The following is a 23,785-nucleotide window of genomic DNA, read 5'->3' as shown; positions in this document are numbered from 1 at the left end:
TCTCTTCTCTTCTCTTCTCTTCTCTTCTCTCTCTCTTCTTCCTCTTTCCTCTCTCCCCCCTCTTTCTCTCTCTTTTCCCTCTCTTCTCTCTTTCCCCTCCTCTCCTTCTATGACTCTTACTTAAGCATCCAGTGGAGTATATGGCCCCTTTGAGGCCCCTTCCAACTGAAAATTCTGATTCTCAATTCTACAAAGAAGTAGCACGACCTGGGCCCTGGAACCAGAGCAGGACTGTTAAAGAAAGCGAGTGCTGTGCTTTCTGTGTTCCCTTACCCATGTCCCACATTTGGCTCTCAAATTTTCATTTAAAAAATATCCTATTATGAAGTCTGGTTTCCTGAAATAGCTTCCCTCATCTGCTCTTGAAAGACTTGGTCAGGACACCACCCAGAGTGACAGGGCAGGACCAGACCAGCTTGGGTGGGAGGGATAAATCATATTTGTCCCTTTAGAGACAAAAAAGGCAGGGGCAGGGGGGGGGGGGGGGGGTGCATGAAAGAGAGAGAGCAAATAAGGGGAAGAAGAATGAAACAAGGGAGCGGGAAAGAAAGGGAAAGGATGCAAGCCAGTGGATCTGTCTTAGATGTGATTCATGGGCCTTCGTGTCTTTTCCCTTTTCCATGGAGATTATAAAAAGCCATCCGGGAAGGCTTCTGCAGAACACTGGGTATGTTTGTAAATAAAAGCATTGTAACTTCTGGCTTATGGGGAGGGAGGGCCTGCCTCACTGGGAGCAGGGTAGTTATTTCAGGAGAAACCCAGGCCTCCACCAAAGGCAGTAACCAGTGACGTGGCCTCTCTGGCCCACCAACATATGGGGCGATGGCAGGGGCCTGTGCAACCTTCTGAACTCAAGACTCCATTCTAGAAAACCGATGGCACCTTGTCCTCTTCCCTTCACTATCTGGATGTCCTTTGTTAAGTATCCATATTTCCAAAGTTTTCCATTCTCTATAGCTTGGAGGCTATGGGTATTTGGCCTGGTGATATCTCTAAATAGCTCTTACTCCACAGGATGCCAGACTTTTCCAATATCTTCATTTAGTTTGTGTGAACTGAAGTTTTCTTTCCTTTAAAAAAAAATCCTTTATTATAAAAGAGGGCTCTGTAGGAAGAAAAGCAGGGAAGGCTATACTGGAAAATAGAGGTGATATAAAAACAAAAGATGTCATCAAAAATTGATTTGGGGGACTATTCTTAGAGTTTTAAGGATCAATGATAGTACAAAGCACTGTGGGTAGCAGTTTGGTGTAAGATGATAATCCAGGAGCCATGCACTGACAGTTAACAGTAATAACAGCACTTATATGACATTTATAGTTTGCGACTTGCAGTGTTTTACGAATGTTATTTTGTTTGATCCTCAAAACAGCCGGGGTAGGGGCTATAATGGTCATCTCCTGAGGCTGAGGAAGGCTAAGCACACTTGATTGAGCTCTCTGGGGTATTCTGACCTCTGCCACTACACAATGGTGACGACGGTGGTGTCAGCAATAGGAGATATTTCCCAGATTCCCATGTGATGCATGTGTCATGTCTAAATTAATCCAAGTCAAAAAAAAATGAAACCTTGCTGGTGACCCAGAAGCAGCCACCAGGTTGGACCTGCCACAGGGTCAGGGTAGAGGGCCGGTGTCCTCCCCATGCTTGTATTGTCCAGAGATGAGTCTTTGACCTAAATTAACTGTCTCTTTCCAGTCTTCCTCCCTCTCTCATCCAAATGGCCAGGAATCCCCTCTATACCACTTGCAAGTTTATGGTGCTTGTAACTGGAATGCAGAAATCCCAGCCCCCACACACACACATACACACACACACCCCATATCAGCACTCGGAAACAAGTCCTGCAGGGTCCTTAAAATTCCACACTGTGCTCAGCAGCCTACATCACAAAACCAGAAGAAACAGTCTTTGCCTTCAAGGAGTTTCCTGTGTATCAGGGGACACAGAAAAAAAAAACAGATAAGGGAGCCTTTTTTTCCCACTAAAATGTAATGAGAAAGGATATAAATTCCTAAAGCTTTAAAAGATTTTTCTTAAAGAAAGGAAGGAAAGCCCACTTCAGAAGCTGGTGTCTAGGGACCCCTTGTTTGCCTTTCAAAATTCAAATCTTCTCTCCCTTTGTTTCTTGTACCTCTCAGTTTCTCTTAGAAATCTTTCTACCAATCAAAAGTCATGTCTCCCAACCTGTAGCCAGGGTCACCTGAACACCCTTCAAGGGACCACCAAAGCCATTCTACGTCTGGGAAGCATTCTGTAAACTTCCAAGAGCTATGTAAATAAGACCTATTAACCAAATATCATGATTAGAGGTAGTGTGGTGAGCCAGTCTTGAAACCACGAAGCCTTCGGTTCAAATCTCACCTGGCACCCACTGACTAGCGCTGTAGGTAAGTCCACTTTAAGACTGTTTCAGAGAAGGTACTGCCCTGCCGTGGGAAAAGGTGATGCGTCACTGTGGGATTCCCTTCATCAATGAGATGATGGCCCAGTCCCAATCTTCCATCCCTAGCCTCATTATTACTCAGCATCTAATGGATGCTCCCTTGGGACAAATCAAAAATGAGGAGAACACCCTACCTCTGTGATAGGTCTATGACCTTCTGGATGCTAGTGGGGCACCAACAAGTTTTCATTTTTTCACTTGAATTAATCTAGACATGACACATCAATTGCCTTGGAGATCTATCGGAGTCCATCCTCCCCATGCTGATGTAGGGAAGGGGAGAGAGATATATTGGGAAAGGAAAGGGAAAGGGAGGGCCATACCAGACAGGAAGGACAGGGTGGCCAAAGGTAGCTCCTTCCCCTCCTTATCTCCTCCGGTCCCAGGGGGGATCAGCCCAGCCCTATGCTAGTACAGAGTCCAATACTCAAGGAGATTTTCCAGGAGGAGTCTGGGAACTCCAGATATACTAGGGAGGCCTGCAGGGTGGAAGGAAGATGACCGAGGCCCTGCCTTAAAAAAAGGAAAAAGTACATCCCCCCGAGACTCTGACATTTCCTTGGGCTCTGAATTGTACTAGGAGAGAGTATAAAGAGGCCCTAGGTTTGCATCACTGTTTTCCTGTACCCTCCCCTTGAGCATACATAGCCCTTGTCCTCCCTAAACATTAGTATCCTTATTAATAAAAGGGTTTCCTTTATTATAAATCTAAGGTTCTAACTATGGGACAGGGTCTGAACCTATGATTTTTCTGGCATGGAGAACTCTCAGTATGGAAACTTCCAGCATGAGACATTACTACCTTTTCTACAACTTACAGGCAGCCAAGGGTTTTTTAAGTGTTTTTTTTTACCCTGGACCGCTTGGGCAGTGTCCAGTGAAGCCCATGGACCCCTTTTTAGATAATGTTTTTAAATACATAAGACAAATAGATTATAAACACCTAAATATAGTTATAAAAACACTAAAAATACCCGTTCACAGAAGCCTGGTTCTTGCCTAGGACCTCGAGAAAATGACTTGTCCAGAATCCCACAGACATCTGAAATCAAAGGTAGAACTTGAACTCAGGTCTTCCAGGCTTTAAGAACAGCTGTGTTTCATCCTGTGTTTCCTCTAAATCTATGATATGATCATCCTAAAGTATTTTACCCTCTGGCCTTAGGTTTCCTCCTCTATAGAATCAAAGGGTCAGCCTAGATAATTAACAAAGTTCCTTCCTGCTTAAAAATCTGTCCTTCTGTAATCCTAAAGCACTAGCCTCTCTGGACCTCAGTTGCCTCTTAAGTTAAAATGAAAGATTTGGACCTGGTAGCCACCTCCAAGCCAATGATCCCATGATCCTAAATCATTTGCCCTCTCTGGGCCTTTGTTTCTTCACCCACAAAATGGGAGAGTAGGGCCAGATGACAAATGATTGATCTTTTAGTTCTAAATCTGTAATTTTAAAATTCTAAACCATATCTCCTCCTGGCCCTCAATTTCCTCATCTGTAAAATGAGGGGTTTGGGACTAGATGACTTCTGAGGTCTCATCTGGCTTTAAATCCCAGGACATGACCTCTAAGCTTCCTCCCAGCTCTAAGAAGATAGGCCCTGGCCAACATCACACCCACACCAGTCCATGGGAAACTCTGGCCGCCTTCCTCCGAGCATCCCTGTGGTTTCTTGCTGGGCTGGACAGTAGGAGGGCAAAGGAGAAGCTCCCCATCCCTGTGCAGAGCGTGCTCTGAGTTGTTCTGATGTAATTATGTCATTAGTGGCCACCCCCTCTCTGCACCCCAACCTCAATGTAAAAAGGGCTAAACAGTTCCATTGTGCAGAAGCAGGGCTGATTTGGGAAGATCTAATCATCCTAGGAAAAAGACAAAGCTGCTTTTGTAGGGTATTGGGCTAGGAGGGGGAAAGGGAAAAAAAACCACCCTGGTAATTAAATGATTCACTGAGTGAACATAAATATCCTTCCCACAAAGTAAGCCGCTTTGAAAGATTGGTCTGAATTACACAGAACATTCTCCCTGGCTGTCACTCAGAGCCTACTCCTGTAAATGCAACAGGACTGGCTAAGAGAGAGAGAGAGCCTTGGTGTGCACCTTAATGATGAGCTGAAAGCAACCTGGTTCCCTCCTTCCAGAGCTGGGGGATGCCAATCCATTTCAACAAATATGTGTCCAGCATTTACTACATGCATGCCCCTGTGCTGGGTATTAGAAGCTGGAGGCTACAAAGAGATAGGTAATTTATTCCCTCATCAGCAAAGAGCCCACTATCATCAATTCAATTCAAGTCACCAAACTATTATTAAGCACCTACTGTGTGCTGGGTATTGGGAGGGTACAAAAAGAGATGTACCGTAATCCCTACCGTCAAGGAGTCTATGGCTACTTCAATGATATTCACGAGCATGAGGGGAAGAAGTCTAATGTGAAGGGCAGTTCGTTAACAATGAAACTGGCATTCCAGAGGGCACGATGGAAGGGGAGAAAATAGGAGAGAGGGATAGGGACATGAAGAGAATGAGATTGACATGGATGAGAATGAGCCCATTAACATAGAAGGTGTTTAATAAATGCTTGTTAAATTAGACAGAACTGAATAAGCTGATACTAGCTAGAATTAAGATTATAATTTGACTAGGCACTCTTGCCTATGTGGGAACAAATTCCAGCTCATGGGCATTCCTGAGCTTGAACACGAGATCAGGTTGTCATCTGAAGATGAAACCGCAGGCAGCTGGAAAGGTAAGCGAGAGGGTAGCAATGGAAGCTGAAATCCCAAGGGAGTGAGAAGCCCTCCAGGGAGATTGACATTATCCAGAAGGGGAGTACCTTCGGGAAAATGCTAGAACCAGGTACACTTCTGGGGAGAAAACTACAGGCATCTGATAAATACTATTCCTTTCTTCACTCATTTACAAACAGTTGGATTCAGGCTTGAGGTTTGGGGAGAAAACAAACTTTGTAAAAATTAGAGATATCCCAAGGAGGAATGGGCTGGGCTGCCTCTGTTATTTTTCAAGTGAGAGCTATATTTGTGAGGTATATTGTAGGGACAACGGCCGTCCTGATTCTCTAGCATCTAGTTAGTATCTAGCTGTTGTCGGAGGTCTGGCTTAGTCTGAGAGTCTAGGATTCCAGCACAGAATCTGAGTCACAATTTGCCCACCTGTAAAAGAGAATTAATGGTGTCTGCAGTGCCTAACTCACAGGGTGTTGTGAAGGAGTGGTAGAATGCATGTAACATGCTATGCCAACATATGTAACTACACAAATGTTTTTATCATCATTATTATTGCAGGAATGAAAAAAATATGTAAATATACATATGGAGAGGAGGTAAGGAGGGAGAGGGGGGGAGAGAGAAGGGAGGAGACAGAAAGACAGAGAGAGAGGGAGAGAGACAGACAGATAGAGACAGAGAGGGGGGAGAGAGACAGAGAGACAGAGAGGGGGGAGAGAGAGACAGAGAGAGAGAAGAGGAAGAGAGACAGAGACAGAGAGAGACAGACAGAGACAGAGAGGGGGGAGAGAGAGACAGAGAGAGAGAAAAGGGAGAGAGACAGAGACAGAGAGACAGAGAGGGGGGAGAGAGAGACAGAGAAACAGAGAGAGCAGAGAAACAGACAGACAGAGACAGAGAGAGAGGGAGAGAGACAGAGACACAGAGAGAGAGAAAGATGGAGGGACAGAGGGAGGGACAGATACAGAGAGACGGAGACATAGAGAGGAGTATTGTGCTACATGCTGGTGGAGATTCCAGGCTAACTCAGAGCAGGAGTTCTGAACTTTTGCTGTGTCTTGGACTCCTTTGAAAATCTATGGGCCCTTTCTCAGAATCACGTTTTTAAGTGCATAAAATATGGGATCACAAAGGAAACCAAAGGCTAATGTAAACAGATATCATTTTTCCCACCCAAGATTCAGTGTTCTTGAAATCTATCCCCAGATGCCTTTACTGGTCCATGGACCTTAAAAGCCCCTGATCTGATGGTTCGGTGGCAAAAAGGACAACATACTGCCCTTAGGGTCAATAAGACCTGGATTCAAATACTCCTGCTGATGCTTCTGTCGTAAGTGAAGGGCAGCTAGGTAGCACAGTACACAGAGCACTGGCCCTGGAGTCAGGAGGACTTGAGTTCAAATCTGGCCTCAGACACTATGTGACCTTGGGCAAGTCACTTCACCCTGTTTGCCTCCGTTTCCTCATTTGTAAAACAAGCTGCAGAAGGGAGTGGCAGAGCACTCTAGTATCTTTGCCAAGGAAACCTTCTCCTTAAAAAGGGGTCACAGAGTCAAACATGACTGAACAACAAGCTATGTGCTGGGCTCTTAACTCCCAGGAAACTAATTTTGCTAATAACCTGCAAATTATTAACATGAAGCTCAAAGGAGAGGGTGTTTGTAAGCTCTCTGCAGACCTAAAAGGATTAAATAAAATAGCAACTTTTAATTGTTGAAAATGTGTACAGACCCATGAGAGAGGAAGCGAGGAGACTAGGAAAGACCTGGGTTCAAGTCCCGCCTCTGACATGTACCCGCTGTGTTGACACCAGGCAGATCACCAAACCTCTCATCAGCCCAGGCAGCTTTCTAAGACTCTGAATTGCTGGGCAGCTGCAGAAAAGTGTTGGCAGAAAGTGTTTTCCCTCTGGGAATTCCTTACACCAAGGAAATATGAGGCCTCGGATCATTACTTTTCCCAATCCTCATCACAACTCTATGAGGTAGGCAGGGAAAGGATTCTTGTCTTTATCTGACAGATGAAGAAACTGGCACAGAGGGCCCCAGGGGATCTTTCTAGGTTCTTCCAACTCTCAAGTTCTGTGACTTATCCAAGGTCTCACAGTCAGTTAACAGCAGAGCTGGGACCCCAGTCTGGGTTTCCTGAACCCATCTTTGAGTTACTTCTACCACATTCATCCCATTCTGGAGATAAAAAAAAATTCCACAGAGCAGAGCACAGAGACCCTCAATGTCAGGCTGGAGCATCCAGCAGCTCACGCCAATAGTGTCTCTTAAAAAGGGCAAACAGGACAAGGCTAACCCATAAAGCTGCATGAGTCCTCAGGAGCATTCAGCCCTGCCCACCCATGTCCTGTAGGAGGCTGACCACATTCATCCCATTCTGGAGATAAAAAAAAATTCCACAGAGCAGAACACAGAGACCCTCAATGTCAGGCTAGAGCATCCAGCAGCTCACGCCAATAGTGTCTCTTAAAAAGGGCAAACAGGACAAGGCTAACCCATAAAGCTGCATGAGTCCTCAGGAGCATTCAGCACTGCCCACCCATGTCCTGTAGGAAGCATAAGCCTCAGACTCCAGAGGGCTCCAGTCTCCCTCCCTCCCCCTGTCCAGCTCCCTCCCAGCAAAGTACCAGGTACCGGTGGGGTCCTGGCAGCCCACTTTGCTCCACATTCCAAATCCAGAGGTAATTAATCATGAACATCACCAGTGACTTTCTAATGAGAAGCACGTGCCTGCAAATACCAGCCTGGTCCACGCACCTCTCTCCCCATTTCAAGTAATAGGGGATGGTATGCATTTGTGAACCTATGGAGACTTTTTTTTAAGTCCCCCATCAGTTTCCAGGCAAAAAAGCAAAAGCTAAGTATGTAGCAGTAATGTCTCTGTTAGTTGTGATTGTGGGGCCCCCAAAATAGGGTTCTTCCAACCCCCACCCCTAACTCATTTTAGCGGCTACCTCCTTCATTACCAAATACCTCTGTATTCCCCAAGGGCTTCCAGAACATGGTAATTATTTATAAAGGCAAAGACAGCCTTCACTCCACGGCCCAGGACTTCCACACACACGGTATAAGAACCTAAGAATGTATTAATAACTCCCACAGGAGGAGAGTGGAGAGAGGAAAGAGAAGGCTTTGGTCTAGAAGGGGCAGAGAGGCCTCAGGGCCCTGGAGGAGGCAGACTGGTGTGGTCACCCAGCCCCCAACGTCACCGGGCTTCCCTATGCCCACATGCACGCGCCTCCCTTCACTTCCTCAAACACACTTCATGTCTCATCTCCTTGAGTTTGCAACCCCCCATGCCTAGAATGTTCTGCACCCTCACCTCTGCCTCGGTTTCCCTGGCTTCCTTCAAGATTCCGCGTACCCCCTTCTGTGAGAGATCTTTCCCAGCCTCCCACCCATCATACCTGCTAATGTCTCCCTTCTGTTTCTTCTGTCTATGCTATATCTATCTTGTCTATATTTAGTTATTTTCATCTTTCTACATACCTAGTTACTTTTATCTTTGTCTCTACCATTCAAATGTAAGCTTCTTGAGGTCAGGGAGCAGTTTTCATTTCCCCTTTCTTTATAGCTGAATACTTTAGGCATCTGAAGCCTGAGCACTTATAAATACTTAGGGATGGCCTGAATATGCCTCAAGGAAAACAGCAATGTTTGGATTGGCAAAGAGGCATATCCAAGAAACAGAGAAAGTAGATGGAGGGCAGGGACTATTTTGTTTCTTTTTTCTTTGTATCCTCATTGTCATAGGAGATGTTCCAATGGTTGTGAAATTCAGTTGATTCTTTTTAGGTCTTTCTAAGACTAGATGGCCTTGGGAGCCCCTTAAAACTCTCAGATTCTGCGATTGTGAGAAAAGCAGAGATCTAACCCAATATCTGGGTAACTGAGGCCCAAAGAGACACTCTGATTATACAGATGCCGCCATCAGAGTAAGACTGGGGGGCTGAAGTACCCAGTAAGGGATGGAAAACAGTCAGAGTGGAGTGCTAAACAGTTTCATTCAGGCCCGAATAAAAAACGCATCAAAGGCTGGCAAAAGTGTGATTGAAAGCAGAGTTTCTCTGAATGGCGAGGAAACTTGGCAAGCAGCCACTCCTGAATTCTGGCCAATTTCTTTGCATTCATTATCATGGCTACACTACCAGAAAGTGTGACACAGTGGAAAGGGCACAGACATTGGAGTCAGGGGACCTGGGTTGGAATCCCTCCTTCTATGATTCCTACCTAGATGACCTCCAGCCAATCACTGGGCCTCCCTACACCTCAGTATCCTCATCTATGACAAGGGAGGGGCTCGAGGCTGTGACCTCAAAGGCATCTTCCAGCACAAAATCTCTAGTTCAGGAGGAAGAGCTACCGATGTTAATCCCGGAGAAGAGAAGGCTGGGGCAGCTGGGGAGTCATCTTCAAGGAGCTGTGATCTCGGAGAGGGTTAGACTTGCTCTATGTCTGGCCCCAGATGTCAGAGCAAGGAACAGCGAATGGATGGGTGGGAGATACCAAGGGGCAGAGTCACACTGGATTTATCCTTGATGAAAGGGAAAACCTCCTAACAGACAAAGTTGTCCAAAGTGGAACTGAGTTTCTCTCGAGGAGATGGGACAGAGAAGAAACAGTGGAGAACTCTCAAGTCCCGAAGACCTAGGTCTAAATTCTTCCTCATTCTCCTACCAGCTGTGTAGCAAGGCACTTAATCTCTTTCAGTCTGCTTCCCCATCTGCAAAATGGGAATTTTATGGGAATAAATAAATAATATAAATCAATAAAAAGGGAATAAATGCTACTTATTATTATTTATAATTATCTTAATACACCTAAGATAATGAAAATAACAATAATCATAATAACTAGCATTGATGTAGTTTGTTACAGTTTATAAAACACATATAGACACATATATGTATACATACCTAGCCAGATATATATAGATGATGTATATGTATGTATAGTAACTGTATGTAAGCAAATTACTTAGCCTTTCTCAAGCCTCAGTTTACTCGCAAAATGGGGAAAATAATAATACTTGATCACATGGAATTGTTGTGGGGTTCAAATGAGATTTGATAGACAGATAATATGTGATTATATATAAACTATATTATGTATATAATATCTGTTTTATAGAGAGATTATATAATCTATATTTTATCTCAGATCTATAGATTATATATCTGTTAGCTATAAATTATATATTTATATTTATCTATAGATTATATATAATCTATATTTTACAGATCATGTATGTATTCTATCTATACATTATACATAGGTTACATGTAATAAATGTTATATATAGTGATTGATTATATAACCCATATTTATAGAGATTATAGATAATAGATTATACACAATCCATATTTTATATAGGGATAGAATAAATAAATATATAATGAATTATAAAAATCTATATTTGTATGTAGATTATATATAATAAATGTTACATATGTTATATATCTATGTTTTACATATCAATTGCATGATATACTACATATAATAATATATTACAAAATCTGTTTTTTAACATATATAAAATCTCATTTGATCCTCACAGCAACCCTGTGAGGTAGGTTTCATTATTATCCCCATTTTGAGAATGAGTACACTAAGGAACGAGAGAGGTTAAGTGACCTGCTTACATACAGCTATTAAGTGTCCAGGACAGCTGGGCAATACAAAGTATAGTTCGTGGGACTCGGGGTCAGGAAGACCTGAGTCTGAATCCTCCCATCCCAACCCCCCTGTTCTTTTTCAGGAAGGCCCCCAGGCTGCGGGGAGACATATTTTCCATGGATTCTCCCAGGGACTGATTCACAGACTGATACACCCACCCAACTTCCTGCCAGAGACTTGTTCCCACAGAGGGCAGTGAGGGGACACTTCACTCTAAGTTGGCTCCATCTCATCCCAAGCTGGGCAAGGCTTAGTCCTCCTTCAAAGAGACCCAAGTTTACCAAAGGGCAGCTGCATGAGAAAAACTGAGGTGGCCTCCTTGGCCTGGAAAAAAATAGGTAGGGGGATACATGAACACAGGAGCCAGTGTTTTCATGAATTCAGGAGTAGATGGCCCCAAAAGACCCTTCCACCGTCAGATTTCTTATCCAAAGAGCTGATGAGGTCAGAGGCAGGAGCAAGCATGGGAATACAGCATCATGAATTCAGAGCTGGAAGAGAGTGTGGAAGCCACCGAGGGCAAGACCACTGGGGAAGGTGAAACCCAGAAAGGTGAAGTTGTTTCCTAAGTGAGCCACGAAGGGTTACACAACTAGGCAGAGTCTGATGCGGGGCTTGAACCCCTGTTTTCCTGCCTTCGAGCCTGGCACTCCTTGCTGGTCCTCCTTGCCAAGGCGTAAATAGCCATGGTGTGGTGGGAAGGATGCCACATTTCGAACTAAAACACCAGGGTTTCCATCTTGACTGTGTTATTTACGAGCAGTGTAGACTTGGACAAGTCACGTCCCCTTTTTGGAGCCTCAGTGTCTTCCTCTACAAAATGGGACTGCTAATCTTGAATTTAAAGAATTGGGAATGGAAGCTCCTAACATTGTCAGATTTCACATGGACTTAGGCTGTGGAACTCTGTTTCCAGGGGTGGTGTTGGGTCAGATGTTGGGTTGGTTATCAGCCAACCAATGGCCCCAGCTGTCTCTCCACACACCAACAAAGCTGCAACTACAGTTAATTTGGAGGCCCAGGTACAGAGGAAAATGAGAATGGGAAAGAGAAGGGAGCAGAGAGGGAGGCTGGGGAGACAAAGGGACTTGTCTGAAATGGGGGAGGAAATGCACCTTCCCCAAATGACAGGGAAGGTAACAGCTCTACATACCAGTCTCTGAGCCCACAGGCCTCTGGAATACAATGCTTCCTTTCTGCTGAAGGAGGCAGCAAAACTACTCAGCCCTCGGCCTATTCTCACCAAGTCTAGACACTCTGCCTGGATAAGGGGGGTCCAAAGCACAATCGTCAGCCCAGTGGAGGGCCCTGGCTCACCTCCCTGCTCTTTCCTCCATAATGGACAGGAGCCGCTCTCAGCTGCATGGGGAGGGACAAAGGAGGGCAGGAGATGCAGAGGAGGAAACCAAGTTCTCTATAAGTCCTGGCTGACAGTTCCAGAGCTGGAATGGTCCTCGGAAACCCTCAATCAGTAAACGTTTATTAAGTTCCTACTATGTGTCAGGGGCAGCTAGGTGGCAGAGAGGATAAAGTGCCAGGCCTGGAACTAGGAAGACTCTTCTTCCCAAGTTCAAATCCAGCCTCAGACACTTACTAGCTGTGTGACCCTGGGCAAGTCACTTCACCCTGTTTGCCTCCGTTTCCTCATCTGTAAAATGAGCTGGAGAAGGAAGTGGCAAACCTCTTGAGTCAAGAAAACCCTAAATGGGGTCATAGAGAGTAGACTGAATAATTGAACAACATGTCAGTCACTATGCTAAGCATTGGGGATGCAAAAAGAGGCCAAAGACTAATTTTGTAACCAACTGAAATTCCAACTCCTTTTACAAATGAGAAAACCACATTTAAGTCTGAGAGGGAAATTAAAGGTCAGAGTCCAACTGCCTTCTTTTACAGAGGTTTAGGCGACCTGGCCAAATTTGGAAGAACTGAGATTTGAACTCAGGCCTTGCAGATCCTGGTTCAGCATTCTTGCCCCTGAACCAAGCTGCAAGTTCACACTGTTGGTAGATGGGAGAGCTGGGGTTCTGACTCCGGTCCTCTGATCCTGAATCTGGCATGCTTGGCACTGAACCACACTTACAACTAAGAGGTGGGAAGCGGCCGTCTGGTCTGGGGTCTGGAGTGAGAGAATCCCAGAATTTCCAGGCTGGCCACAACTCCCAGAGTCAACCCATAACTGAACAAGAATACCATCTACCTCGTATTCAACAAGCAGTAAACCAAAGGGCTTGAAGATTTCCATGGAAGGGGAACCTGGCCACAACCCTCTCTATTGCTCATATCAAGCCTACATTCGTCTGTTGTCTATTGGGGCCAAGCATTCAAGTCATTCAAACGATCAACCATTCACCAAATATTTATTGAGCACCTACTATGTGCCAGGCCCTAAACTCTCTTCCACAGGAAAGTCCTTCGAATACTGAAAAAAAAACTACCGTGTCCTTCTGGAGCCTTCTCCTCTCCAGGCTAAACACCCTCAACCATCCCAGTCGTCTTTCTCTGGACACTCTTCCAGCTCACAAAAGTCCTTCTTAAACTGCGGTGCCTGGAGCTGAGCACAACTTAGGGGGTCTACAAAGACATGGAGGGGCTTGCAATCTGCCTATGCGAAAGAAGTGCCCATCTATTAGGATGGACCCACAGATCTGTGGAACTATTGGCATATGTGCTGATATAATCAATTCACCTTGTCTCCTCTTATCACATAATCCATTCTCAGAGGTCAGAGAGAGGAGACCTAGGCCTGAACCCTGGCTCTAAGTGCTAGCTGTATGACCCTGGTCAAGTCTTTTTGTGAGTCAGTTTCCTCCTCTGTAAAATGAGACTGAACGAAAGAAAAAAAAGCATTTATTAAGTGTGTCCTAAGTGCCAAGCACTGTGCTGCATGGTAGGGACAGAAATACAAAGCGTCTGCCTCACTGGATCATGAGAAAGCCCTAAAATCATTTTCTAGGCATGGAATCATGGATCTACAGCTGGGAGGTGCTTTAAAGGCCCCCTAATCCAACCCCCTCATTCTACAGATGTGGAAAATGAGACCCAAGGAGGTGCAGTGATTTGCAAAGTCTTGTGGGTAGGATCCTAGGTTCATAGATTTCAAGCTGGGAGGGACTTCCAGGGCCATCTAGAACAATCTCCCCCACCCTACAGATGAGGAAACTGAGAGGTCAAGAACCTTGCCCAAGATTATACATGGGCAGAGGTAGGAAAGGAGAGAATCCAAGACTGAAAACCAAGCCCTTTGACTCCCAATCCAGCACACTTTCTACTGCATGGCAGACCCCCCAATTCTTAGCCTGGCATTCAAGGCCCTTGATAATCCAGGCTTAGCCATCCAGTCTAGTATTTTCTGGCAGAGTTCCTTTATACAAATCCTCCACTCCAAGATGTTCCCCCAAGGAAATAACAACAATGATGAAGTCCTCTCATTCTATTCAGTTCCACTATAAGCATTTATTTAGCCCCTACTGTGTGCATTGAATCAAGCTAAGTGCTTAAGATCTAAATTTTTTTGGATTTGGGGCAGTCTGGTAGAACATTTATAGAGAAGCCAATTGAAATTCATTTGAGGAGGGAGGACCAGCACCTGGGAGGGTCAGGGAAGGCTTCACAAAAAGGGGGATGAAAGATAAAAATTTTGACCAGCACATGAAGGAGGTGTATGTATATTCCAGGTACAGGGGACCACTCGTGCCAATTCTTGGAGCCTGGAGAATGGAATTCAGAGTTCAGGGAACAGCTTCCAGTTTGTCTGGAAGGTGGAATGTGGGAAAGAGAAGGGTCTTCTCTGATTCCTCTTCTCAGTAGATTTGTCCCACAGAATGGAAGAGTCAGAAAGGACCTGGGAGATGATCTAATCCAAGCTGCTTCACCAGATGAAGAAAAGGAGGCTCTGGGGATAAGGGGGCTCCCCTAAGGCCACCCCACTATGCTTAGGCTTGTAGATTTAGAGCTGAAACACATCTGAGGAGTCTTGAGTTCAACCCATTTTTTTTTACAGATAAAGACATTGAGATAAGCTGAGATTAAGTGACTTACCCAGAGTCAAACAGCTGGTCATAAGCACAGTCAAGATTTAAACCCAAGTTCATGGAGCCATAGATTTGGGTCAAAAAGGGACTTTGGAGATTACTTTAAAAAGAAAATGGGAAAGAGGGAAAGGTAGAGAAGGAGGAGAAATGGGGGAATTGTCTGGTTTTGAAATGGACATGGGAGTCTGGCTGCAAATTCCATATCGGGCCCCATGTCCATCCCATAAAGTAGAGAATCCCAAGTCAGTACCTTGGGTTGGATCGGTTTCAGGCCCTAAAAGGCCTCAATTGTCTGGCCTGAAAGTTTTCCCCCTTAGGGTGGCATGAAGCAACGGTGTGGGTCAAACTCCTCATTTTATAAACCAAGAAGCAGGCCCATAAAAGCTAGAGGACCTTCCCCAGGTCACAGAGGGGGCAAGTGGCAGAGATGGGATTTGAACCTGGGTTGTCCTCAGACTCTGCCCTTTCCACCACCACACACTGCCTCCCTCCAGTCTTCTGGCCTCACCACCAGCACTCTCTTGTCATGATGTAGAGCTGCCCATATGAGGGAAGGGTCAGTTTCTTCACCTACTATGTCATTCCTGCCAGAGTCCCTGCCCCACATCCCCCTGGGGAAGACTGAATGAGACTAAGGTTGCAGCTCTCTTCTCAACTACCCTTAGTCTGTGGGGCCTCCTACTGGGTAGACCCTGATTTCTTGGCCCCCTTCCCAGGGCCACTCTCAGGCCCTGGGAGTGTGGTGCCACTACTTGGCCCCCACCACTGCCTCATGCCACCCTAAGGGGGGAAAAAAAGCCATGTAATCAAGGTCCTTTAGGGCCTAACCTCCCCAACCAAGGCACTGACTTGTGACTTTCTACTTCATGGGAGGGGCAGGGGGCCCTATGTGGAATGTGCAGCCAGATTCCCATGCCCAGTTCAAAACCAGACAGTTCCCCCAGTTCTCTTGCCCCTCCACCCTTCCCCCTCTCCAATTCTCTTTTGAAAGTGAAAGAATTTGGGGGAAACAAAAAAAAATATGTTCCTTATTTTCAAAGCTGCAATCAATTATAATTGGGGGGTTAGCTAAATATTCCCAAATGTGCTCAGGGCCTGTAGTGCCCAAATCCCCCCATCTAGGAAGGAAAGGGGAGTTTACTTTATGATCCTATGGGAAGGGGAGCATGAAGAATTGCAATCTACTCTATAAGGAAAGGAAAACAGGATCTAAGGCACACACACACACACTCACACACATATATCTCCTCTCCTGTCTCTGTCTCTGTCTGTCTCTCTCTATCTCTCTATCTCCTTCTCTCTCTCTCTGTATCTCTCCCCACCTCTCTCCTTACATACAAACATATTTTTCTCTATCTCTCTGTGTCTTGTCTCTCACTCTCCTCTCTCTCTTTCTCCTCCTCCTCTTCTTCTCCCTCCTTTCTCCCTCCTCTCTCTCTCTCTCTCTCTCTCTCTCTCTCTCTCTCTCTCTCTCTCAGCTCCACCCTCCCAAACCATGGGCACAGTACAAAACATACCCCCTAAATCTCTGCACCTGAATGAAAAGCATCTCCCATTTTAAAACGTGATCATTCATGCAGTCCACAAACCAATCACCAAGCATCTTTAAAGCTCCTACTATGTGCCTAGGTGCTGGGAATATAAGGACAAAAATGAAATCCTCCCTGCCCTCAAAAATTTTACATTCCACTAAATTCTAGGGAGTGTTCGCTTCATACCTACTATGCGTTGGGCGCCATGCCAGGTGCTCAGTGTGGTGCTAGGCACGACAGGATGTACCCATCTCCATCTCTGCATTAGCCATTCTCCACACCTGGAATGCATTCCCTCCTTCCCTCAGAATCCCTTTCTTCCTTCAAGACCCACCTCAAGCACCATCTTGTACATGAAGCAGCTGTTGGCACCCTCCCTCCCAGACCACCCTGTATCTCTCTATTTTGTACATCTTTCTAGGTTGTTTCTTTCTATTAACATATGAAGATACTCTGTCCATACTTAGATATGCCTGCACATACTGTCTCCCTCAGGAGACTGCTTGAAAGCAGGGATCGGTTCATCACTGGTCCCTGTCTTTCCAGTGGCTCGCCCAGAGCCTGAAACAAAGCAGGTGAAGATGGCTGGATCAGAGTTCAGAACACCAACTCTGCCATTTAGTATCTAAGGCCATGTCTGGGCCTCAGTTCCCTTATCTGTAAAATAAGGGGCTTGAACTAGATCAATATTCAAGAGTCCTCCCATTCTACAGATAGAGAAGTCTAAGATCCAGGCTGAAGAGACGTGGTTGTGACTTCTTGGCATTCTCTACCCCCACCCCCCAGCCATCATGGTCCCAACCCCAATGATGTATCCCTAGTCTCAGCATATGCCTGGCTCCTTAAATTTACTCCCATCCTCCATGGACACTAAAACCAACCCATCTAAAAGGTGCAAGCAAAAGATGGAGGTTTCAACTATCCCCACAGGGGAAGAGGGAGGGGAGAAAAAGGGAAAAGGGAGCCAGAATCTATCAGTTTTTTGGAAGGAGTGGGGGAGGGGGAGGCTACCTATATGCCTGTAATGAAACCCAGAAGGGAAGTATTTTCATAAAGTATATATCATCATCAGCCCAGCACCCCACAAACTGCCACTGAGTCAGTTCAGAAATCCACATGCCCCAAAGGAAAGTCTGTTTCAATTAGAGGAAAGAGTAGGGATGGAGGGGATGAGTCGAGGGGATACCCTGCAGGGGAAAGGTCAGTGGGCTGTTAGGGGCCCGTCTGCAAGCCCTGGGAAGTGGTGAAGGGTTCTGAGGCAGAGGCATCAGGGGGCATCTAAGCAGAGAAGGCAGGTGGCATCTGCTTCTAAACACCCTGCTTAGAAGCCCCCGAAGTTCACCCAGACCCCTCATGAAGAGCCCCAATCACCACGTCCGTGGGGGCGATAGCTCTGGAACTGAAAATCCCATCCAGGAAAACACCCTGCAGTACAGCAGCTGGGACCTCCACCAGCCTCCCCTTGGGCTGCTCTTCCTGAATGGAATCCAGGAGCAGAGCCCTGGGCATCTCAAAAGGATTAGCCAAATGAGATGTAATGGCCCTTTAAGCATTTCTTAATTTCCACCTGTAGACTTAATTAAAGTTCCTCAAGGGAGACTGGCCATGAAGAAATTGGCAATGGACCAGGGACCCCCTGAGTCAGCAAATCCACTGGGGCGAGCTGGGGAGACAGCTGCTGCTCTCCCATGAGATGAGAGGATGGCCTCCATCCCTGGGCTCTCCATCCTGAGATGAGTCTCCCAGAGTATGAGGCCCTCCCCTAACCCACCACACCAACACCAGCCATTGGTCCTGCCACAGCCACAACAATTCAAGGTCTGAGCAAGGCCATTTCCAATTCAATGATCATTTAGGAGCACCCACTGTGTTCAGAGCACCTACTATGTGCTTTACAAAGATTATCTCGTGTAATCCTCACAACAACCCTGGCAGGGAGGTGCTATTGCTATTCCCCCGTTTTAGAGAAGAGGAAACTGGGGTGCAGAAGTGACTAACCCAAGGTCACACAGCTACTAAGTGACTGAGGCAGGATTTGACCTTAGGTCTTCCAGACTCCAAATGCTGAATTCAAACCCTGCCTCAGCCACTTCCTGTGTGACTCTGGGTCAGTCCCTTGGCCTCTGTTTGCCTCAGTTTCCTCATTTGTAAAATTATAATAAATAGCACCATTATATTTACTATAATAAATAGTAAAATTATAATGAACACAATCTCCCTCGAAGGGTGGTTGTAAGGATCAGCAGACTACCATTTGATAAACACTTATCAAATCAAATGAGAAAACAGAAAGTTTTTATAAACCTTAGAAATGTTAGTTATTACTAGGTCTAGACAAGCCAAGCAGGTAATCAGTTAACTACAACCACTACTTCTTTAATGATAACAGAAGCTGGGTGGTGCCAGAGTGCACAAAGCACCAGGTGTGTAGTCAGGAAGACCTGAGTTCAAATTTAGCCTCAGACACTTACTAGCTGTGTGACTTTGGGCAAGTCACTTAACCCTGTTTGTCTCAGTTTCCTCATTGTAAAATGAGCTGGAGAAGGAAATTACAAACCACTCCAGTATCTTTTCTGAGAAAACCCTAAATAGGGTCTCAGAGAGTTGGACAGGGCTGAAATGACTGAATAACAATTTCCACTTCCCATTGTTACTATTACTCTTCACCCCTGTGAAATTACTTGGTATGCAAAAAAGACTTCACCAGGAGGCTGGATCTGTGATTCTATTAGTGCAGGAACTTCTCAGGGGAGGAAAGACCATCCACTGATGCAGGTCAGCACCTTCTGGTCACCTTAGAGTCTTAGTGGCCCAGAGAGCCAAAAGGTCAGTAAATTGCTTAGGGTGACACAGCCAGTATGTGTCAGAGGCAGGATTTGCACTCAGGTCTTCCTGGCCTTGAGGATGGCTCTCTGTCCACTATACCACACTGTCTCCTGCTGCTTTATAATCCCAGGGCTCCCTCTATTTTTCAGGCCAAGTCTCAAATCAGGTTGAGCTATGCCTCCCAGCAAAAGGACAAATGAATGGATGAATGGGTGGGTAGATGAATGGATGGATGGATGGATGAATAAATGGATGGATGGATGGATGAATGAATGGATGAATGAATGAATGAATGAATGAATGAATGAATGAATGCTCAAGAATGGAGCCAGGAGGCTCTGACCTTTCCCAAACCTCTCCAGGGTCCCTTCTCCACTCTCCAAACTGCCATGGCTCCCAGAGTTTTGGTGGTAGATGAAAAGAGCATCTATCAATCTCCATCGGGACCCTCCTCCTTCCAAAGTTCAGGATCCACAGGGGCTACCACTGTGCATCAACTGCTGCTGATTTCCTGTGGAACCCAGTACCGGGCCATCTCTGGTTTCCCCCTCTTCCTTCACCTGCCTGCCAGGCAGATGCATAACCAGGAAAGATTTTCATTTTGGCTGTGTGTCCACCAAGGCCAGTTAAAAGTCAATGAGATATCAAAGGTGGAGAGGGTCCTGAGGAGTCACCCACTCATTTTACAGGTGGTGAAACTGAGGCCCAGAGAGAGGGATCAATTTTTCCAAGGTCACAGAAGTAGGTAGTGATACAGCTTGCATTTGAACCCAGACCCTCAGGCTCCAAAGCCACAATTTTTCCCATTGTACTTAAAAGGCAGCAGGGTAGAGTGAACAGAAAGCCAGTCTTGGGATCAATTCATGTCTGTGACTCATATTAGCTTTGGACCAGTCACCTAACCGCTCTTATTCCCTTACACAGCCCTCTCAGACTGAGCTGTGGAACAGATGACCTTCTTCACTGGCAGAAGAACTTTCTACACCAATGGAATCAAAGGTATGTGACAAAAAGAAAAGGGTGGTCATATACTTGATTCTGCATCGAAAGACCCATTTGATGTGAGAAACATTTCATAATAAGAAAAGCTCACATTTCTATCATGCTCCAAACTTTCAGCCAACCCTGTAAGATAGGGGTGCAAGTGTGATTACACCAGCTTTTTAGAGGAGGAAAGTGCTAGCCCATGCACACACAGCTAGCCTAGGGATTCTGGAAAGAAGCAAAGGAACAGAGACCCACTAAGGGCTCCCAGGAACCTAGAGCAGAAGGCTAAAAGGCATCCTGCTTCTCACTCAGTAACCCTCCCCCACTCTGAGGCCCAACGTGGCTTGCCTGCATGGGGCTGGGGGCGGCGCAGGACTGGATTCTACTCACCGTACTGACAGCGGGGGCCCTGGAAGCCAGAGGGACAGTGACACAGCTGAGCTGACCCTTCGACGCAGTTCCCTCCATTGAAACAGACTCCGTAATTGCAGACAGCTGGAGGCAGGAGAGAGAGAGGGGGGAGCATGAGAAGGGGAATGGGAACCCCTGGGGCAGGTCACTGGCAGCCAGGGGGACCTCACATTCCACAGCTCCTCTGCTCCTGGAGATGTCGGTCAAGGGGGCAGCCTGACAAAGGAAGGGGGGCCAGGGGAAGGGTTCAGAGAAAAGTGAGCTAAGAAACAGCTCAAAAGAACTGGGGGAGGGGGTTGGGGTGAGAGAGACATACACAGGAGAAGCAGAAGGCCTGGGGTGCCCTAGGGAAAGGTAGGGGCTCAGAGACAGATGCAAGGGACTTGGGTGGGGTGAGAGACATAAACAGGAGAAGCAGAAGGCCTGGGGTGCCCTAGGGAGAGGCAGGGGCTTAAGTAGGACCCGACCCACACTTCTCTATTGGACTCAGGCCCTGGGTGCCATCCAGGAGGGAGGGAAAGGCCGGGAGAGAGAACATCCTAGGACAACTAAGAGAATAATTTCTCCAATAACATTACTCTGAGGAAAAAACAACTCTGAAAGATTCAAGAACTATGCTCAATGCCATGATCAACCCCAAATCCAGAAGACTGATGATGAAAATGGTACCCACCCCCTGACGGTGCAGAAGGAGGCACGCACAGCTCTGGGCATGGCTGACGGCGGTCTTTGATTTGTACAGTTATGCTTATTTGTTACAAGGCTTTTGGTTTTCTTTCTTTTTTCTAATGGAGGGAGTAGGAGGGAGAGAAAAATTAATATTTGTTCAATGGAATATAAGAAAATGAAAGTTTTGCTGTTGTAGTAGTTGTTTAAATCAAGGAACCCCCCCCTCCCAAATCCCAAATTTATGTTTACTACCGGTGTGACCTTAGATAAATCCTTTCATACCCCCTAGGGCTCAGTTTCCTCATCCAAAAAATTAGAGTAAGACTAGAGGGCTTGTGACATGTTACCTATGACCACTTACTTCCTGTGCAACCTTGGACAAGTCCTCTCCTTTGTCTCTGATGGTATCGTCTGTAAAATGAGGAAGCTGGATTCTAGGACCTCTGAAGTTGCTTCCAGATCCAGATGTAGGACCTAGAACTCCTTTTCCCAATTCCCCTTGGCAAGGTGGCCTGGTAGACACTGACCCAACTGGAAATGAATCTCTCTATTAGCACCATGAAGTCTCATTCGGTGTTTCCTAAGGCCATCATTTCCTGCCTGAGGTGTCCATCTATATACATTACAAACATTCCTGCTGAGGAAGTCAGGTAATGGCTTTGAGTCTCTTACAGGGAGAAGGGCAAGGAAAGAGGGACAAAGTATGACATCGATAGAAGGGGGAAAGCACTGGAGCTCAAAATCAGGAAGACTTGGGTTTGAACACCCGCTCTAACAATAGCTCTGTCTATGGACAAGTCTCTTCTCAGTTTCTACATCTACAAAATGGGAGTAGTGATACTTGTACTACCTAATTCATCAGTCTATTGTAAGAAGAGCCTTTTGTAAACCTGAAGGCAATCTATAAATGTCATCTGCTACTGTTATTAGATGCAAGGAAGCAGTAGGGATTACTATGTCTGGAGACTTGGTTGGCATTGATGTTGGTAATGGTGATGGTGATGGTGATGGTGGTCTTGGGGGGGGGGTGATGACATTGGTTATAGTGGAGGTGATTGTAGCACTTGGAACTTCAGAATCAAGAAGACCTGGGTTCAAGTGCCCCTTCTGACTCATATGCCTGCATGACCCAGGGTAAGTCAATTATCCCCTATACCAAAGGCTGCTCTCTAAATTACAAGGCAGGCATCTATCTGCATTGATGGAGTTTTCTCAATAGGAATGCCAATTAAATCACAAAACCAGTTCCTTTCTCCTTCCATCAATGATCCATGAATGGGCAGTTATTCCGTAAGTAAGGGCCTAAGCTGCCTGGGGCATTTAGGTCACCCAGCCAGTATGGGGCAGAGATTTCCTGTCTCAGTTTAATTCTCCATCCATTATTTGCCACACATGGCATTTCATCCTCACACAAGGGGACGCACTTTCCATTGAAGTCACAGAGCCCAGTCGCCCTCCCCCCCAGTTACCCCCTTCCCTAACCAGCTCCTTTCTGAAATTAATTCCCACCATGGAAGAGTGCTGAGGCTCTCCTTCCCTTCCCGTTGGCTTCTTCTTCCCAGCTCATCACCGCCCTCCATGACCACTGCCAAAGGAAGCAGGAAATGCTTCTCTGGGTCTCCGAAAACTCCAGCCTATTCAGAGGTCGCTCAGGGATGTGGGCCTCATTTGCAAGAAGACACCTGCCAGGAAGGATCACCCCCTGCCCAAAAATACCTCATCCACCATTAGCATCCATTCCCTCAGGTTAAGCTTGGCCCTTTGCAGACTTCTCATTTCACAGCATTCAGAGCAAGTGGGGAATGCAGAAATCCTCTAATAGAAACCATTCCTTTTTACAAAGGAGGACATTGAGACCCAAGGTAGTTCCCCACAATCACATTAACTCATCTGGCTGCCTCAGCACATTGTTGATTCAAATTATTCCTGCTGTCTACCAGAACTCCTGGAGATGGTGTCAGCTAGTAAATAGCACAACCAGGAGTGAAATTTTGGGTTCCTGACTCCAAATACAGAGTCCTTCCCACTAAACCATCTAGAATGCCAACCCCTCTCCCCAAGCAGGGCACATACCTACATGTGTTTATCAGAAAGAAGGCAGGGAGTAGCTACAAAAAGTGGAGAAAGAGAAGAGAATAGAGGCAAGAGAAAAGAGAATGATGGGAGGAGATGTGAATTCAAAGAGGGCGGGTGGGGAGGAGGGCAATAGCAAATGCTTCAATGACACAGCTTCATAGACCCAACTGACTCTCTGGCCCACTCCTGGAAGGAGCCCAATTCAGGACAAACCCTGGGCAAAAACTTATTACCTCCACCATTCTGCCATTTAAAATACTGCAGAAATGGGTGGCTAGGTGGCATAGTGAATAGAGCACTGGCCTTGGAGTCAGGAGAACCTGAGTTCAAATTCAGCCTCAGACACTTAACACTTACTAGCCATGTGACCTTGGGCAAGTCA

The 23,785-nt window shown here is 46.1% G+C and overlaps 1 protein-coding gene across 3 annotated transcripts in view; it reads right to left on the bottom strand.

Moving 5' to 3' along the window:
* MEGF6 (multiple EGF like domains 6) overlaps nt 1-23,785 on the bottom strand; it is a 372,060-nt gene that overhangs the window by 266,807 nt on the left and 81,468 nt on the right. For 2 of the 3 annotated variants that reach the window (XM_069079590.1, XM_069079592.1), the window contains exon 4: nt 20,638-20,742. The exons of the other annotated variant lie outside the window; for it this stretch is intronic. In XM_069079590.1, coding sequence (XP_068935691.1) covers nt 20,638-20,742 — 105 coding nt within the window. The remainder of the gene's footprint in view (nt 1-20,637; nt 20,743-23,785) is intronic. 3 annotated transcript variants of the gene reach the window in all.

The sequence above is a fragment of the Petaurus breviceps genome, unplaced genomic scaffold (genome assembly GCF_028583685.1).
Source record: "Petaurus breviceps papuanus isolate PSGF00001 unplaced genomic scaffold, PetGlider_PUasm1.0 91041, whole genome shotgun sequence".
In the NCBI taxonomy this organism is placed as follows: domain Eukaryota; kingdom Metazoa; phylum Chordata; class Mammalia; order Diprotodontia; family Petauridae; genus Petaurus; species Petaurus breviceps.
The sequence above is the reverse complement of the archived record's forward strand: the minus strand, read 5'-3'. Positions and strand labels throughout refer to the sequence as shown.